General features: G+C 41.2%; 1 protein-coding gene across 4 annotated transcripts in view; it reads right to left on the reverse strand.

The window, feature by feature from the left end:
- The window catches only part of pak5 (p21 protein (Cdc42/Rac)-activated kinase 5), a 65,667-nt gene that overhangs the window by 38,919 nt on the left and 6,384 nt on the right, over positions 1–20,364 (reverse strand). The window contains exon 1 of one of the 4 annotated variants that reach the window (XM_071478814.1): positions 1,922–2,438. The exons of 2 other annotated variants lie outside the window; for them this stretch is intronic. In XM_071478814.1, coding sequence (XP_071334915.1) covers positions 1,922–1,976 — 55 coding nt within the window. In that variant the 5' untranslated portion in view covers positions 1,977–2,438. Of the gene's footprint in view, positions 1–1,921; positions 2,439–20,364 lie in introns of those variants that run through there. One more of the 4 variants, XM_071478815.1, reaches the window with a different exon arrangement.

A 20,364-nucleotide genomic window follows, 5' to 3' on the forward strand; every position in this document is an offset into this window, starting at 1 on the left:
CTTAAGTCGTCTAGGCCAAGCTCAACTGCTAAGAGACACAACAACACATGTGCGCACACATACGCACCACTGAATGCATGTAAGACAGCAGATGGAGCTGCATGCTTATGCACTCAAACAGTCCAAACTTGCTTCTGCAGAGCTTTTAGCAGCTGCCCTCTCACAACAGTCCAAACAGGTTTGGACTGAGATGTACTTTAAGTGTAGAGGCCTCTGGGAATTGCCTCCATGCAGAGGCCAGAAGAACTACTTACTGCACAACTTCTCCTGGCTGCCACATAAGCACCTCTTGAGCTGTAATTTATGGGCAGATTGTAAAGCACTTTGTGAAGTTTCAGACTAATGCCTGCAAGGTTATTCTGCCAAAGAGTAACAATGTCACTCTGATGAGAAATTGCACCTGGTAATATATGGCAGACATTATGAAACTCCATTATTCTACAGTGCGTGTGTAAAACCAAGGTGAGCTGTGTGTGTGTCTATCTGTGAGTATATCGTATCTACTCACAAGCCACAGCTCTAAGGGCTCTACAGCTGAGTGATGCTTAAATGACTACAAATGTAGATTGTTCTGCCATATGAATATGTGCCCTTTAAATATGTGAAAGCAATACATGTTGATGTTCCTGTCACTTTGAGTGTGTTGTTACGAGAAGTATTACATAACCCCATGTACACATACACAAACCATGAGTTTAACATCCTGCATACACGTAACAGAAATATGCTCTGCCATGCATAGATATATGCAAATACATGGGTACATACTGAATACTAACCTGGACATAAACACACAGCGGTTCAAAAGAACACCCACACCCACACATGCATAACGACACATACACACAAACATACTTAAAGGGGCAACTAGTCCCAGGGCAGAGATCCCGACTCCCAGGCTGATTTGTCTCCAAACCATCTGTCACCATCTGAGCCTCCACAGGCATTTCCCCTTTTGTACAACAACACCTCAACGGACAAACACTTTCACTGAAACCAGCCCCATGCTACAGCAAAACAGGGACTCTGTGCATGTGTGTGTTGGTGTTTGTGTCAACTATGTATAACGTGTCTATTTTTGGTTCCTAAGCGCATGTTAGCGCTCTGCAGCAGCTTGGCGTATTCGTGTGTTTTCAAAACACCACATTAATTTTGTATCCTTTAGATTGTAATTTAGAAGCATAATTGAGATGCAGAGCACTCACTCGTGCACAAATATGCAAATACATTTCATACATAATTTAAAATGCAACATGAAAAGGACACAAATTCCTTCTGATATACAAGTCAAAGGAGGAGAAATGTTCTCTTCTTCACTTGCAGCTACAGGGAAGAGGAGGAATTCCTAATCTAATTAAAAGGTCAAATGTTTTAGAGCCAAGGAATAAAACCTGATGGTACATTTTTACTCAAGGTGTTATCATCTTTCCCAGCGCACCTTTGCTTGGTTTGAATGACAGAAACTGCACAAAGTGAGACCAATTCAGCTTCTGCATCCCGATCATTAGTGTCTCCGTTCAGTTGTACCTCGCCTCTTCTGTCATGCCCTGCGCCGTTGTCTGCTGTTCAGCTCTGTCCCATTTGCATTCACTTGTTCTCTCCAGACCTCGCTCCTTCAGATGATTTAATTGACTCAAAAACTGTTAACAGAGACATGCATTTCACCTTCCATTCCCTGTTGATGTATTTGTAGAGCAGTAAACAACTTCAGCTGAAGAAGAAGCCTTTTATCCTTTGCGCACTGTATTTACAACATGCTGAGAAGTTTGTAACATCCTCACCCACATCATGTTTAAAGACTTGAGATGATCAGGGAGCTGTAGCATGTGAAATGAAAGCTCTGATCGTGAATATTTCTCATCCTGGTAGTCTTCTTACGTTTCTTTGTTTCAACCCATATTCATTAAATCACTGCTCTTACCTGGAAACAAACTGACGGTGTCTTTCAACCAATCAAAATGCTCTGGATAAGCCATGACGAGGCAGCCCAGGACATCAGAGCCTCTTCAGATGGGCTTTGAAGTCAAATTGCGCTCCTGATAAATCCATTATGCACCTCCTTTTTCTTTCAACGGAACATGAAACACCAAATCCCCTGCTTGAACCATGATTGCTGAATTATAAGACAATGATTCCCCAGAGGAGGGACACCAGTGAAGTCATCGAATTGACAAATCAGGTCAGATCCAGGACCCTTTGCAGCCCCCAGTGAGCTGCTACTACTACTGCTACCCTGCTGCTGCTATGACTCTCCCTGCCTGCACGCTCTGATAACTCCCAATGTGAGATGCACAGGGTACGAAAAAGTGCCTACGCCAGCAGCCCGGGCCAAGGCATGGCCAGACAGCTTAAGCCCAGACCCATCCCATTTTACTTTCATTGTTTGTCTAACTGGGTCTGACCGGCCGCGTCCCAAACTGAGCACCCTCTGACCTTCACTGTCCTCCTCCCACTTGTCGGTCTGTCAACAGAACCACAAAAACAACAGAGAGCGCAAGTGTCCTCTGTGTTCCCACAGTCCACAGGATGGTGTTTGTGCCCTGTCAAACAGCACACACACAAAAATGTCTCCCACCGATGCCAGCCTGTGAGGATATCAACTTTGGTGTCAAGAGCTGCACCACCAGGCACCTTATCACTGCCTCTTTCAGAAGGAAAATCACACAGAGGAAGACAGACAGTGTGACGGAGGAGATAAGATGGAAAAAAGAGAAGGAAACAGCTGGTCCAGTCAGCGGCGGTGACAGAGTCTGGCCATTTGCCGACTCTAAGGGGACATTTAGCGGTGGCAGCCACAGACAGGCCCTGCACTGAGGGCAAACACACACTCACACAAGAAGCGCGAGGCTGTCGGCATCACACTGTACAGTAATTTCATTTCAGAGACAGAGCATTTGAGTGAAGGTGGGAACGGGCACGGCATGGGACATTACACAGTGCACCTCTGCAAGGCTGTGGGCCAAATTACAAAAAAGGTAAATGAATTGAACAAGTTTATTTTGAGAGGCTGAAGAAATGAACACTTTTTACAGTGTTGTCTGCCAGTTGTGTCACTGACATTGTCTATGTTTTGACAAGAAGTAGAACTTGTGACTCTTTCTAGCCAATCAATGTGACTACTCTGACTGAACAGTCGATGGCCTGTTCAAAAAAAGAGTAGCTGGAAAACTGCTGATAAAAGCAAAAGACTGACATTTATCTGCTTCTCTGAATGAAACCTGACTGTGAGCACAACATTTTTTTTTCCCTTAAGTGCAGCACAGTGCATTGTATCATTTCACAGCTCATATCATATGAAATATTCAGAGGAAAACTCAAACACACAGAGGACAATATGATGGACATCTATTAGTTTTTTTTTGGACGTATGTTGTAGAGAGTCTTTCCTCTTCATCTTTGTTTCGACTCAAAAAGTAGAGATTTAGTAGAGATCCATCATCTCTCATCAAGTCGTTTTCATAAGTTTCATGAATGACCAATGAGCCATTGGCAAAGATTAGTGAAGGCATTAAATACATTTTTCAGGATGTAATCTTAACCCCACTACAAAATACATGTCTATACTACTAATTTACAAATATATTTTGGGGAAATGTAATTGCTGCCTGGGTTGCCTTCATCAAGAGCATGTTTTTCAATCTACAAAGTGTGACATATGTAATCACAGTGGTCACAGGGAGGAGATCGGGCTGGATGGTTGGGTGTAAAAAGCAGGGCTTTGACATCAGAGACTGAGGCTCACGTCCTGTGTCCCACATGTTCAGGCTACTAAAACACTTGATCTTTGTCTGACCTTGACCAAGAGTTATAATAAAAAAGCAGTGAAAACACTAATCTTGCTTTAGTCGCAGGAGTTAATACTGTAGGGAAAACAAACAGGACTCATATTTTTGTTTGAGAACATTCTTGTGTTGGCACTGAGCTGTTTGATATGTTCAACATAAGCATTGCCTTGCTGTGTAGCTTTATCCTGAGGGATTACATTTCCTACAAAATGAATTTGTTGTTATGGACTAGTTGTATTTGAATACAATCCTAAGGATAGGAAGGTTGTCATATTAGACAACAACAAGTCTCCAAACATGAAGTAAAATACACTGACAAAACAAGCCATGCTTATGTTGCATGTGATATGATTAACACAAATAGGACGGGGCATCCAATGAGCCAGACTTTGCTATAACAACTAAACTATGAAAAATGATATCAAATTAAAATCTGCATCTATAGATTGCCTGCTTTGGCCATACTGCATGTTATGGGGTTTTGATACCAGCCCACTGCTTTAACTTCATAGGGAGAGAGAATGTGTTTGGGTTAAAACACTTGTGCAGCAGACACACCCCTCTGCAAGTACTAGTGGATATAAATACACATGCCTCCTTCAAGGGTCTTATCCTCTCTCTCTCTCTCTCTCTCACTCACTCTCTCCCAGCCAAACACAAACACACATGCAGAGGAGTAATGCAAGTGCTCTAGAGATGGGGAGGTGCAGGCTAACTAGAGAAAGAGACAACTAGAATTATGGCAGTGGAGGCTGATTTGGCTATGCTAAGTACCCGACACTTTAAAAGCATCAATACAGCACCCTCCACTTGACTAATGGACGACTACATCATAGCTGTCACAAGACAAATGCTCGTTAGTGAGATAAATGATCATTCCTGCAAAGTATTTGAGTGCAAAGTACAGGTTGTTATTCTTTGGTGGTGTAAAGTTTAGCAACATCAAAAATCACTGCAAAAGAGAATTTGTGAAAGGGAGATTCAGACGAGGCCTTCAAGTCTCTCACTGATCTTTCACTATCGAGTATAAGGATCAGCTAAAGTTGCTGTTGTCTCCTGATGTGGTAACATAATGGATGATTATAGCAGGGAAAGGGTGACTCTGGGAGGCACTGAGAGATCAGGAGAGTTATCTAAATGAGATCTCTGCAGTCCTGAGGACAGAAGAGTGTGTGTCACTGTCTGAGAAAGAGTGTGTGCACATGTGTGACCATGTGTATGTGTGCAGCTGTGTGTCCTGGCTTTAAAAGCACATTAAAGCAAAAGGTGACCTGAAACTAAGCCTTTGATAGCGTCACTTCTATTCAGTGACTTTTATGTGAATCTAAGATGAAATCTCACTAATACTCCAGTGAGATTTCATCTCGGTATTTTAGTATTTCACCCATATGAAGAACGGTAGAATAAACTAGTTAGAAGGGGGAGGCTGGTGCTTTTAAGTGCCATTTAAGAGTCTAGGATTTCATTAAACAGGATAACACTGGTCAGGACTAACTGACCAGTGTTATCCATCCACTTTCCATTACTTATGCTGATCGAGGTCTTCTGCTGGACCATTAGTAGATTAGTCCACACGTCCACGTTTACCCTGGCCACATCCTCCAGCTCCATCTGAGGCATTCCTCAAGCTGGATGGGATATGTTATCCCTCCAGCAGCTTCTGGGTCTGCTTCCAGTTACCAGTGCCTGAAATACCATCACAGGAATCCCTGTCTCCCGTCAAAGTGGAGGAGCAGCACATTTAAACATCAGGTTTCAAAACAGCCATGTTTCGATTTTTATTTATATTTCGGCAAACTGCACCATTTAAAGCTATGTCAGATTAGTTTATAGCAATTACTGTTTGCAATGTGCCAATGAATGTACAGACAACTATGACTGGATAACTTCTTATACTGCAGAAAATCTTATCCACGCATGTGCGAGTGCGTGAATAAGAAAACTCTAAGGCGAGTTACTGAATAAGGAGTTTTTTGATCATTTCTAAGGATGTTTATTTGCAGTGGACCTCAGAGACAATGGTATCCTCGGAGAGTGGAAGTTTGTGTGCGTCACAGCCTCTGCTGCTGCTCCAACCGTTGACTGTGTTGATAAGGTTAAATCACTGGGTCAGAATACAAAAACTTGTTTTTAGAACAGCAACACCTGTCGTTTTTACTTGACACAGTATCTTTGCCTCATGTCTCCTCCTCCCTCCACACCCTCCCTTAGACTCTGCCCCGCCGGAGTTGGTTTCAGACATCTGTTTAAGAAAATAGACACTTTCTGTGCTTTGTGACTAAAATGAAATATTCTTTGACAAAAACTACAAAGAGAAATACCAGGTGCTCACAGTTATGCTGTTGCAAATCCCCAGGTGAATGCACGGTGCTCTTGAAGTTGAAACAGTTAATTTAGACAAAGGGAAGCTACTGGGCTTACTTCAGGCACACAGCCAATCAATGCTGGTTGGAAAGGGAGGTATACACGCCCCGAGAAAGACCCGTGGTGTGGTGGTTGAAAGCAGACAGCGTTCTTTTTCCTTTTTGGGATTTTTTGCCAAGCATCTTACTCAGATATATCCTAACACAATAAAGGTATGATAACTATATCCTTGGATTGGACTGAAGTAAGCCCAGTAGCTTCCTTTAATTGAAATATTTTTTAGTAGCCAAAGTCTGGACATCAATAACTCTGTGACTTTACACGCACTCCTCAAGACCTTGGGGAGTATTGACTTTTTGAGCTTTTTGATACTTCAAAACAACTGATAATTTACCGGTTGCAAACAGTGTTTTCTACACTATGCAACACAAGACTCAAACATAACACAACTTAGTGTTAGTGAAAGACAAAGTTTTTCAATTCTCTAGTGCTGCGCTGTTTCCTTGCAACCCACCTCCTGGTCCAAGCCCAGACTTTGAAAAATGCAGCACATTCATTCAGAAAGAATTTGATGTGGATTAATAACACAACAACAACGCAGCAGAATCTCCACAGTGAATCAAATGTGTGGGGGGAAAAAACAAATACAAAAATAAAACAAGAAAGAAAGACAAGATTTATAAAAAAAAAAAACAGTACAACTATTTGTACAAAGTATGCACAGTAATATTGCTTGCCTTGACACCTGTTGTGAGGCTTTCTATTTGTAATTGCTGTTAGATGTTCACATAGAATAAATAAGTATGGCACACTGGAAGCCCACTATACTCTCTGCCTAAGCCAACAAGCCAAAGCAGATAAAGATATGCTCCTTATCTGCACAACAGAACCTACACACTGATAAAGAATGAAGTAAAACCGCTCCTCAGTCCTGCTATCAACACTATCAAGCACGTGAAAAGGAGACTCTGCCATATGGTATTAGTTTCAGTGCCCCAGGGCTAACATCTGTATGCAGACAGCATCCACATCCAGGCTGAAGAGACAAATGCCTCTTTTTTTTCCAAAACTGAGAGCAGTCTTTTCATAGACCTGCAATTTCAGTGGGACGCAGTCAGACATAAAGAGAGGGACTGGCAGCGCTGCAGGCAACTCTGTGACTATTTGTTTATGTATATGTGATTATGTGTCTATGTGGATTTGTATGGTGGTCAGCCCAGTGAGCCACAGCCTTAGTGGAAGACTCTCTATAATGTCCAACTACTTAAGATGCTGTACATGAATTTTGTACATGAATGTGATCATACACTGTCATTACAATGGCATCTGGTGAAATAATGCACCTCTAACCTCTTTTCAATAAGAGCTTAACATTTTTTTTAAACTATCAATATGTGTTAATGGTGATAGAGCCATTCGTTTTTATTGCCTGCCTGCACTGCACATATTTACCCACAGCGCCAAAGTATCTAGCACCCTCTGTTAGGTTTTACTTGTGTTGCTGACCAGTGCACTTTGATATAAACTATTCAAATGGTGTTTAGAAGTATTAACTCCAGTTAAGCTCAACAGTCAGGCTGAGTAGACGAGGGAACGTCTTCACGGACAAGAAGAGTCACAAACCTACTAAAACACTCACACTTGCTGAATGACTTGTAAATCCCAGCCTCTTGGAACTGCTGGGATTAGGTACTTTGCTTAACTCACTGTCCCCAGCTGTCTAACAACAGACCCTCCAGTCACCAGGTACTTAGGATTTGATGATTTGAATTAAGATGTCTGGGGTAAAATTGCCTTAAATTTGGTTGAAGAGCAAGGGGATTTTTTTTAGATGTCAAGCTCACATGCAATTGTTATTTCAGCAGCACTTAAATGTGTAGCAGGTCCTAATGACACATTGAAATTATGTCATTAATAATGTTGAAACAATACTTCTATGCCACCTAGAATTATGATACGATAAAACAAATTTTTAACCACATTTAGGCTTTGTCTTAGTCTGTTCTTCACCAGGTAATTACACAATCTGACTCACTGGATATGTATCACACATTACCTCGAGAGCAGTTATCCTAAACTCTGCAGTTCACCTCAGCTCCACTGAGCTTTTTTTTTTGTCTTTCAGCTCACTGTTTTGTTCTTTACTGTTTGGTTCACTCTTGCAGGTCTATTAGTGCCATTTTTGGCCACAGCAGACAAAAAAACTCAGATAAACCCACTGTTTATTATCCACCCACCCCCAAACGACAATGTTAATGACTAGCTAGTGAACATAGTGGAGCATTAACTGCCAAATATGCTAGCCACACATTTTCCTCAGGAGTTGCTGAAGACCCAAACAATGCCAGAAGTAGAGGGAATATTATATCATCAGGTGACTGGAACTACATTTCCAAAGCAATGCTGATGTTGCTCAATGTCTGCCGGCTGTGTAAATAGGCTGTTTGTTAACAAGTTTGCCACAACCACTTTAGATGATAATATGTCAGTGTTGTGTTTACAGCTTGATCTGCTGCCCTCAAGTGGAAAAAACAATCAATTAATGCTACTTGTATCAAGTAAATGATCATTTATCATTTGTAAATCATCATCATTTGCACTCACTTTACATATAATTATCAATCGTGTAAAAAAAAACATTAAAAAGATTTTAAATAATGATTAACAACGGTTATTGTTTGTTAATTGCATGTTAATTGAAACAGATTTATTTAACTACATAAAATGAATACTGTCCATTAGCATTAATGATTACAATTTGAAATTAATCATTAACCATCTGTAACAAATGATGCTTGTAAAGCACTACAGCCTCTGACCATGAATAACTGCTTACTTCCTGCTGGTGGTTTTCGAGGGTAAAAGCACTCTGTTCTTTGAAAGCCTCCTCCTTTCCACCCCATTATCTACACAAGGATGTTAAACCCTCGACTTAATCGTTTATTATTGATAGCTCGGCAAGAGGCCTTCCCTCCTGGTGTTATGGGAAAATGGTTAAGGCTGAGATGTAAAAGACGTAGGTTAGGGATTTGTGGAGCCAGCCACTGCATATTATTGCAGATAACACAAGCCGTGTTTATGTGTGGCACTTACTGTTACATATGAATGTTTTCAGGCTGAAAAATTGCTGGGGCAAGGTGTGCGTTTCAGTGAATGAGTGTGTGGATAAGAAAATATACATGTGTGTGTTTTATAGAGGTGTAGCAGTGGCCAATGTGTTTGCAGAGCAGTAGACAACTAGAATGAGATTTTAAAAACTAAAATAACATGAGTCTTTCTCATGTGAACACAATAGTCTTTTATAATTGACCATTTGCTAAGCCCCACCCACTGTAGTTATTAAGTGGGTTTCCATCCACGTTTTCAATTTGCACAATGTGGGGAAATACCACACAGTGGATGTGCTATTGAACAGGACTTTTTAAACTGTATCGTGTAACCCTGTACCTGGCTTCCTGACTCAAGAGGAGGGGCACATGTGGAGTCAAGACTTACATCGCACCGGCTCACCCACCTGTCACTCAAAGCGGCACGCACTCAATTATGCAGAACTTTAAGCCTTCATAAAATTTAAACAAGTGAGTTCTATACAAATTCACCCCCACTCATGGCAGTTGTCAAGAAGGGGGAAATTAGCCATAGTGACCAAAACTGTTTTTGTACCAGGCTGTAAACATGGTTATTTCTACAGCAAAGTTGGACATTTTAACATGAGAGTCGATGGGGATTGACTCACTTTTGGAGCCAGACTCAAGCAGTCATTTGAAGAAATGCAGTTTTTGGCATTTCTGTGATTCGGATGTTGCCGCCTGTTTTTGACAGGCTAAAAAAAGACATCTGAGGTGCTGAATTATCTTACTGTCCCACACACTGGCACACTACTACAGCATGGAGAAATTCAAAACTTCACGGACACGTCATGCATTGTTATGTTTGCTAAGCTATGATCAGGAAACTACTGTTTGGTGGAGGTGTTTAGTCAACTGACGCCTCTTCATTCAACAGCCATTGGACAGTGTTTCTGTCTAACTGCGACCTGTGAAACAGCAGGACAGGTTCTGAGTGTGAGACTGGTATATCAGGGGTCATGCCTCTGTAAAAGCTGTGGCGAGGCCTGCTGCTAATGACCTGGACAACATGACTCTGACAGCATTTCAATCCCTCACGTTTCAGCCAAGGACACAGAACAAAACGTCAGCTTTGACGGATGATGCAGCCTGGGATTTCGCCATAGGAGTACCCAGTTTACACCACTGCCTCAAGCCACTTCTAGTATGACTGTTAATCCTCAGAAAGAAACACACGTGCGGCAGAGAGGCACCAGTGTGACCTTGTTTTAAAGAGCAAAAGGTCATGTGACCATGCACTTGTGGAGAGGAAAAGGTAAAGATAAAGAAGATGCCTAAACAGGAGGCCTGAGGAGTTAATGTTAAGCGAGCAAAAGGATGAATCTGAACATCTCAATCTTGATTTTGCAACAGTGACTAGTTTCATGCGCAGCATATGATTTAAAGTGTTACTTATCAAAATATTACACAATTATTTAATGTGAAATGTTACTATAAAATCATTTTCATATAAGCTTAAGTCATTATTATGACTTTTGACAGGAAGGCATCTGTAAATACATCTGCATCTTCTCTACATAACAGCTGAGTGGCTCCCAGAGCAGTGTAAAAGAAAATCAGGCAAGATTGTGTCTCAGCCTCAACTTTCATAAAATTAAATGGTTTCATGCTCTCTAAATTCAAAGTAATGTTGGTAAATTGTATTGCTGTTTAATCGTACTGGGGAAAAAAAAAACACACACTCACAATGCAGGGAGTTATCTCAACAGCACAGTCCAGTATGACTCACAGCTCCACCATTAGCCCACACATGGGAGAGGGAAGATAAGTCTAACCTACAAACAGAGAAGTGATACTTATAAAACATTGATCAGACCACCACTACAGTCTGTGGACCAATCATGTGCCATTGTTTCCTCTTTATCTCCTCCCCCTCTACAATCCATTCACTCTGCATGGGTGTTTACATCCCACCGCCTCCTCTTCCACCCCACTTGTCTTTAGTTGTGGATGGTAAATGGAAGCTTGTACCTGCTGACCTACATTACTGCTGTCTTGCAGGCCCTGAACGGAGGAAGTTGCTTCTACTGCACTGAGAGCTCGGTAATGTAAAGGAGACAGACCATCTTTTGATGTGGGACCAACCTGGGTTCAATCAAGCACATGCTGTATGATAACAAGCAGACAGTCCTGCTCTGGAACAGCAGGAAAGACAGAACAAAATGTAATTTTCCCTACAAAGTGAGGCAAGAAGGAACTACAGATGACGGAAGAGCACAGCTGCAGGTACTACCCAAAAGCAATGTGTCTCTGGTAGTCAGACTAAACAGAAGAAGACCATTGGGATAAGCCCATTGGCCACTTACTGCAGTCTGGTAGTTTCTGCGTTTTCAACGTCCCATCTCACTTCCTCAAGCTAAGGAGTGAGACATTCATCATAGACCATGTTGTTAAAAACTACGAAATCATGTGAGTATTTAAAAAAAAAAAAGATATTAGGGCTCCTTTATGAAAAATTTCCATCTAAAAGGGCATGGTGCATGTTTGCTGACTGACTGGTATAGCTACAGGCAAATGCGCCTCTATTAAATGCCCTCCTCGCAAATAATATGATGAAGCAAAGAGGAAAGGCTGTATTATTAACTGTTAACATACTATTAGCAGGTGTGATTAGTGCTGCAGGAGGTGAATTCATTTAGAGAGAGCAAGGCAGGAGAACTGCGAGGAGGACTACTCCAAGTCTGGAGTAGCTATTACGGTTCTGATGTTTACATCTGACCCGACTGAGGGTTAATAGACGGTTACCTAGACAAGTTATCCACATGCTCTCTCACACATTTTACACTACAGAAGCAAGTATTGCTCAGCACCCTAAAAATATTAACCTACTTCTCATTGACTTTCACAAGGCAGGAAATTATCTCCTGGGACTTTGTGTCCATTGCCATTTATGACCATAATGCCAACGCTTATTGTTGTCAGTTTGTTAAAACAATGTTCCCCACAGGCTCTATCTGCTGCCCAACATAAACATATCACAATGATATTAGGTTCTACAAGACACTTCTCCAGTGCAGGCACAGTGCAAACAGTATAAAGTCTTAGGGTCCAGGTCAAGCAATATAAAACTACATCTACAGAGACTGTTATGTCTACATTACATACAGTCGACACTGCGTATCAACATACAGTACTGGGTAATATGTTTTTAAGTGGATGTTGTACAAGACAAAACAGAAAAGACCAAAGAAAAACACTAACTTGACACTGAGAAAAAAGTATCAGTTCTATTGAGCGAACAATTCAATTTAGGCACTGACCCAAAAACAGTGCACAGTGGTTGCTCAATACAGGTGGTAATTAACAACCAGTACAAACCTCAGTCAGTTCAGAAACAAGCACCTGATTCAGCAGCACTCAATAAGACACATCTGCATCAGCCCCTTTCATCTTGGAAAAGTAATGCTGATGTTCACTTTACTTTTGTCTTTGAAATATTCCCTTTCATTTCCGCAGCCTTGCTTTTCTCTTAAAAGAGCTTCAGCACTTTGTCTCTTGAATTTCATGTTAATGCAGTTTCAGTTTGTGTAGACACTGGGATGAATTGGAAGAAGCTGACACCCTATTGTGTTATATAAAGCCGCATTATAGAAAACCAAAATGTTGTAATAACAAGCTGAACCTGTATGAGATAATCAACAGAGAGGTCCCCGGTCAAAACCATCATCATGAAGATATCCACAGCCGCGCATGCACACGGTAACTGTACTGAAACAACAGAGTGTGTAGACCACACACAGTGAGTCATGTTCCAGAAAACCAAACAAATACAGACTGACATGACAAAGACAATGTGTTCACATTGATCTATTGTGTGCCATGTTGAGCACGTAAGCTGATGCAGCTGAATACCAGTGTGGAACAAATCCTCGACCCCTCCAGAGATGAGAAAATGATGAATCAATACAGAGACACACAGGCCTGTTTTCTGCTGTACTTCAATAAAAATGAACTTCAATAGTAGCTGAAACAAACATTTGAGGATTAACAAAATCTGTTCCCTCTCCAGAGTCTCTAGAGCACTAAACAAAGTGTCTCTTTGTATTCTGGAAGATAAAACAAATGGCAAATTTGGTTTGTGTTCTCTGAAACATCAGATTAGTACAGTAGCAGGGTAGTGCTGCAAATGTTGAGAATTTTGACTAAATTATATATTTGGCTAAATTTAGCCTGTCTTCTCTCCACCAAACAGCCTCTGAGCTAATGTGGGCTGCTAAGCAGTGGTGGGTCAGGGTGTGAAAGGATGACATGAGTCCAGTGGAGATGCTCTCATCAGCGGATCTCAGCTGCACGGCGTTTGAGGCTCAGCCGTAGACTCATACCAGTCCACATGACTTCACACGCTGATGATCACTGATAACGTTCCAGGATTAGGGACACGGTGTGTCAATATGTGAGTGTGCGCATGGGTGTGTGTGTGTGTGTGTGTGTGTGTGTATGTTTGAGTGCTCAGGCCTAAGATCCGTGGAAAAGCCACAGATATGCACACCCCATATAGCCACTGAAGCACCCATCAGCAGCTATAGTGAGTGTGTGTGGCAGAGGTTCTCAATCTGGGGGTCAGGACCCACCAAAGGGGTCACGAGATAAACCTCAGGGTTGACGAGATGATTATCAGTGGCTGAAAAAAGAATCAACCAAATTCTTCTTCACAAAATTAAACTTTTTGTAGACTTCTTAGATTTAACTTTTTGCTTTTTGCTTTGTTCTTGTTTGCAAGTCGACATTTTTCAATTAAAGGGCCACAAAGTTTGAAAACATAGAAGATGAATAAATAAATAGCTAAATGAAAGGTATTACAATTAGTGCTAACACAAGATAAAAGCAAAATGATGTAGGCATTTCAAATTCTCTAATGCACTAATTTTGTACAAAAATGGTAGAAAAGGTGTCTCCTCTTAGTGGCACTGAAGTGTAAAAGGAGTAAAAAGCTTTTTCTTGATTTCCCCGGTTGCTTTGGTTTTATTTTTCTCTAACTACCCCTGCTTTACTCATCGTCTCCAGGAAGAAGGAGGAGCAGATAATACTGTCAGAGCCTGTTACAGTCAGATGTGCAGCTCATACAAAGTGAGACTGGGTGTGTTCTTCGTCTCAGACGTTGCACAGTCAAATTAAACGTAGTTATTCACCATGTCCTCTTCTTCTCTGGTCTCTCTTTCTGTCTTCCTCCTTCCTCTCGTTGTCTCACTGTCTCATGACTTATCTGTTCAAATCATTCATAGTATCTGAAAAAAGTACAAATTACTACAACCAGTAAATATAAATAAAATATAAAATCCGTGTTTTACATAAACAGGTTTTTAAAAATGAACCCGCTCATCATGTATTCAATATAAAGGCTATGAATACATTGTGGCACATCCACACACACTTCACACAGATGTACTGATGAAGACAATGATTGGCATGAGCAAGATGAGATGTAGCAGCCATCAGAGTCATGTCTGTGTTCAAGGACAGTCTATCAGAAGAGATAGCTGATAGCAATGTATGATTTCTCATGTCCATATCAAACCATCAAAAGGTATCACAAATTACTGGAACTGCTCAGAACATGACACTTTTACTGCTAATCACACGTTTTCCTTTAAAATCCTTGATAATAAAAGAAATCCTAGAGATACATCTGTGTGTGTATGAGGCTGTAGTATGAGCCACACTGTGAGAAAAACAGAAACACAAGAGCCAAGATGTCAGGAATGGATTAAACAGTGTGTTTATCAGCTCCAACAGCAGCAACTACAGTAGTTTATTTGGGGTTACATTAAAACATGTCCCCAGAAACTGGAGACAGTGTTTTCAAGCTGATGAAATCTGCTTGTAACTTTTGTTTTAGTCAGTGAAATCCACAGTCATCAGCTAGAAATGAGAGGCCTCAATCTGTGTATCTGTCTAAAATCACTTTCTATTGGGATGACTTGACAGCCGAGTGGTTAGGGCACATCCCACATGGGTGCAAATGCTTTAAGCAGGCAAGTCCCCCGGTTTGACTCCCTGTTGGCCGGACTCTTTGCTGCATGTCATCCCCCTTCTCTCTGTCACATTTCACTGTCTGATCAAATAATAAAGGCATCAAATGGCCAAAACATAATGATCATTTTTGATAAAATTGCCACCTTTATCACTGTGAACTGCAAATGTGTTGAAAGCTCTGAAAGCTTTTTTTTTTTGTCTCAAAAAAAAAGTTGTTTTAAAAAGAAACATTTGGAAGCAATTGAAATGATGTCCACCAATACCCCGAGCTACTATTTGTAAACCATGACAGCTCTTAGATCCATTTCCTACTACTCTGCACACAAACACAAATGCACACACATACACACATACACACACACAAACTCACATCAGAGAGATTGACTGGAGCTAGCTGAGAAAGTAGCAGCCATCATTACCTTGTCTGCTTGTAAACCACGAGGGCCAGAGCAATCATCACCCTTAAACACAACGTTTCCTATTACTCAGTGCATGCGCGCACACGCACACACACACACACACACACACACACACACACACACACACACACACACACTCGTGCATGGTCCATTTCTGCAGATGGATAAATTACAGGGAGGGAAATGCACAGTGGCACAGCCGTCCGAGGCAGAGGAAATGAAGAGGCTTAGCTAGAAGGATAATAGAATGACAGGGGAAAAACAAAGCCAAATAATTCATAATGCGTTGTAGCATGCTGCGTAACTGCACAATCAGGAGAACTGCCTTTTTTCCTGGAGCGTTACAAAAGAGACGAGACAGCTGCTTACAGAGCTGAAAGAGGTGAAGGACCTAGTTTCTGCTGTTAGCTTTTTAGGTGAAGGAGGTCATGCTATTTTTACCAGGATAATGTAAATGGATGCTGCTAGAGGAATGTGAATGTATGGCTGACGACACAATTGCCTAATCTACCCAAATCAACAGAGGAATAATCACTTTAGGATTACTTTGTGATCAGAAATCTGGGCGTAACTGTTGCCTTCAGTGGGGTCCACCATTTTGTTTGCTCTGTTGCAGTAAAACTCACAACAAACAAAGATGTGCAGCCCATTTATATTTCAGCAACATGCAGCTTCCTGCCCCTCCTCTTCTTCTTCCTGCATCTCACCGTGGACTTAGGGGGTAAGGGGATTGTTTTGTTTTTTTTAACACACAGGGGGGTTAAAAAGAAACTCATGCCTGGCTTAATTAGAGCTACGCTGGCAGCGTTGTGAATGCTGCACAACCAGAACCCTGCGAGGCTGAAAAAAAAAAAAAAAAGGCAGGCACACAGCAAACCCCCATGGAGTACATACAGCTAACAAGCCTATATGCTGCACATTTAGCCTCTCCGTACACTAATAGATAGCTACATTTAACCCAACTACGAATTAGCGAGTCAGTCTGAAAGCGTGATGATGTGAACTGCTGCTTCCTGAACGTCAGCGCATCTGCACGGTCTGCGTTTGAAATGCTATGGGACTGTGAACACTGACTTCAGAGGTGCACCATGTAGCGCTAAGTTGTGAAGAGTTGGCAGAGAGAGTAATAGCAGTAAGAATAAATAGCTAAAGATTTTTGTCTTGGTTTCACAGCGTTACAAGTACTTCACAAATAGAAAAGCATATCAATCAAACTAATAGGCACACTAGATGAGCATTAGCCTGCAGCTGCTGCTCTGACAAGTTACATGGCGTTAACATGCCATACGCGTCAGAGTGGATCTTTTTTTTTTTTTACATCAGCTAAGTCTCTGCGTCCCTCTTTTGTTGTAATTTCCTGCAGTTTCATGCCCAGGCATCAAAGAGAGCACAGCTGTGTCATTGGATGAACGCTTTAATCTATTCAGCCAGCGCATCTGTGTGCTCTGTCTTACACTACGTCATTAGCCGTCCGCCTTAATGTGTGTATTTCTGTGTGTGTGTGTGTGTGTGTGTGTGTGTGTGTGGCTGGTTAGGGTTATGTGATTATTCATGTGAGCACATATGCATTCAGTCATGCACACATACAGTATGATAGTATGCACGAGTCTAGGTGCACATGTGCTCTCATGCAGAGCTCAGACTGAGAATGAAATATACACAACGACAAACACACACGCAGAAGATGACATGAGAGGATAATGAGGGACTTTTTTTTTTTGTGCCTGACGTTGTGCTGGGTTCCCAGCTGAAGGCCATCTTAAGACATCACATCACAGACACTAATCTATGTGATGGTCAAGTTTCCAAGCAGTGCTAAATTTAGGCCGTATCGCTAGTTTTGACTGACGAGGGATGAGAAACAACAGTCTTCGTTGTTAGAAGAGGAGGGAGGAAGGAGAGATGTTGAGAAGAGGAGTGCAGCTCTGCAGGGGGACCCCCATAAGCCACAACATCCTCCACCCAGAACAACAGAATTAATACTGTTTCACAGCTGACCAGTGAAACGTGTCTGTTTGCGTTTACAGTGACACATTAACTGACATGTGAACACATCCACTGTGTTAACAGAAAGCGTGGCAGGAACCTGGATTGTAAAACTAACTCTGGGAACTGAATGGAGTCAATTTTTATAGAGCCACAAACCAAATGTTAGGACAGATTAGATTGTCTTGGCTCATATAAATCATTGTCAGTGGACTGCGTCCAATCAGACAGTCATCCATCCTGTATAATTAGCTTAACAACAGGACGTTATTTGTCTTATGTGATGCTGACTGAATGGATTTCACTCATTTAGTCAGAACAAATGGGATTCTGAGCACTTGCTGGTCAATGGAAGAACACAGTTGTCCAGGTTTCGCTCAATGGCTTTTAATTATGGTGTGATGGTGTTTTAAACCTGAACTTACTTGCTCATCATTATACCTGGGGAAGTTTACACTTAAGCAACCAAAGCCAAACTAGTCATATGAGGCAGTTTTATGGTCACCAAAAATATTGGTTACTCTTCTTATATTTATAATAATGGACTAATTATCCCTACATGTAGTCATCGAGTTTATATTTATGACTTTCTTTTACAAGATTGTTTTAAAATGAAGTGAACCACAGATAGCATCAACCTGCTAATGGGGCTAATGTCATCTTAATTAGCTGCGTACCTACCTAGACAGAGCTGATAAACCTGACAGTGACAGCTGGCAAATTAGATGCTGGCTGGTCAGAAATGAAAATGCTTCTTTTAAATTTAGTTTCACAAGTTACTAAGAATTTCAAGTGGTAAATCTGCCACTATTATTATTCAAGGCCATATGTGCTAAGCAAATATGTAAAGCTTGACAGGCGTAGCAATTGTAACTAATGGGGTCGGGGCTTAGTGAATGATCACTTATACTCAAGTGAAACTAGTGTATGTTTGAGTGAGGAAGTTCAAAGGTCGGATTGAGTTGGCTCAAATAGCAAACAGGTTTGGGCCACTGCTGTCTCATAATTACTTCTCACATGGTAGAAACAGTGTGGTTGGGGAAGGGGATGCTATAATGTGAGCTTCAGTGTGATAGCAGCCTGCATCTTCAACCACTCAGTTTCCTTTGAAGTCTCCCCATGTGGGTGTGGGAGCTGGGGGTTGGTAATGAATCAAGCTGAGCCATAATGAATGTCCTTATTCAAGTCTGCTTTGATGAAATTCCACCTGGCTGATCTCAAATCACAGAACAAAACAGCGAGAGCTTGCTGACAACTGTTGTGAAAACTACACTGGCTGGCAATGTGATGGAGAGCGTTAAGCGACTTCAAGGATCCCTTCAGGATCCCTTCCTTCCTACTTCCTCTGTGATCACTGTGTAGGATGAAATCAGATGAGAGTGGCGACATTTGCATAAAAAGTCCAAGTCAATACAACTTTTACAATGCAGCCATTTCCATCTATAAGACTAGAATAAACCCAGAATAGATTTTAAACAAATGAGACATAATTTACTGTTGTATTCCTGTACTGGGAACTGCTTACAAATATGCACATGTGCAGTAATTAAAATGTTTATGAGCTCTATAGAGTGATTTACTTAATGTAAGCTTTAGTCCATTCACCAGTGCATTTTGTGAACACATCAACCACATTAAACATCACAGAAACACTGAACCAATCACTGTAGAACAAGAACTCTAAAGCCAATGTAATAGATACATTACAAGCTGAAGTCTGATTTATCTCACAATTCATTGTAAAAACACTGTCAGTGTGCTGAACGAGGCCAAAGAAATGAGCAGAATGGCTTCTTTACACTTCACATGAGTTAAGGTGCTGCAGCACTATCTACATGCTTTTTAGAAGTCTGGGGCCCATCTGGAAGCCTGCAGTTTTCAAGATAGGTAGAAAAGACTGCCAGGAGTAACAAAAGAAATAAGTAATTATAGAGAAGGAGCTCACAGACAAAGTGTACAAGAGAGTGCCAACGGCAGTTAGCTGCGCATAAGACCAACTGCTGCTGTTGCTGCTGCTTCAGGTTATGAGTTGTATTTATGATGGTTTGCTTTGCAACTTTTGATTTTTGACTGGACTTGTAACACTGCAGTAAAACTGCCTTTTGAGCTGCAGTAAAAAAAAACCCAAAAAAAACTGGTCTGGGTGAGGATCACACTCAGATTTCAACCAATAGAAGAGTCAATTATGTAAAAAGGAAGCTGAAAATCAGGGATATAAACAAGGTAGGTACCAGTAGGGATGGGAAGTGATAGGATTTCAGTGATACCAATGCATTATTGATTCTGCTTATCAGTCCAATTCTTTATCGATCCCTTCAACAATTCTTTATCAATTTTCTGTGTGAAGAGAAAAGTAGGCCAACACAGGTTTTTGTCAAACAGTCACACCTGACTTAGCTTTGGTTATACAATGTAAACATAAGCCTACAGACTATGGCTGCACCTTTATTAATCATTTTATCAGCTGCATCAGGCCAATTCAAACTGGCTCCCCCAGATTTACTTTTATAAATATTCAAATATAAAATACTATTTCTACAATGGCTTGGCTAAATAAATGGTGGCTACTGTTTACTGAGAGATGCGCATCCATAGTGGCAATATGTGTGACTAATCAACATTTTAATTTCAATATTTAGTCAACAGTCAATGTCAATCTATCTTGCAATCGACCAGAATTGTAATTCAACTTTGACTGAGGGACTGTGC

The sequence above is a fragment of the Trachinotus anak genome, unplaced genomic scaffold, assembly GCF_046630095.1.
Source record: "Trachinotus anak isolate AG129_WGS33_773 ecotype Australia unplaced genomic scaffold, CSIRO_AGI_Tana_v1 ptg000005l, whole genome shotgun sequence".
NCBI lineage: Eukaryota > Metazoa > Chordata > Actinopteri > Carangiformes > Carangidae > Trachinotus > Trachinotus anak.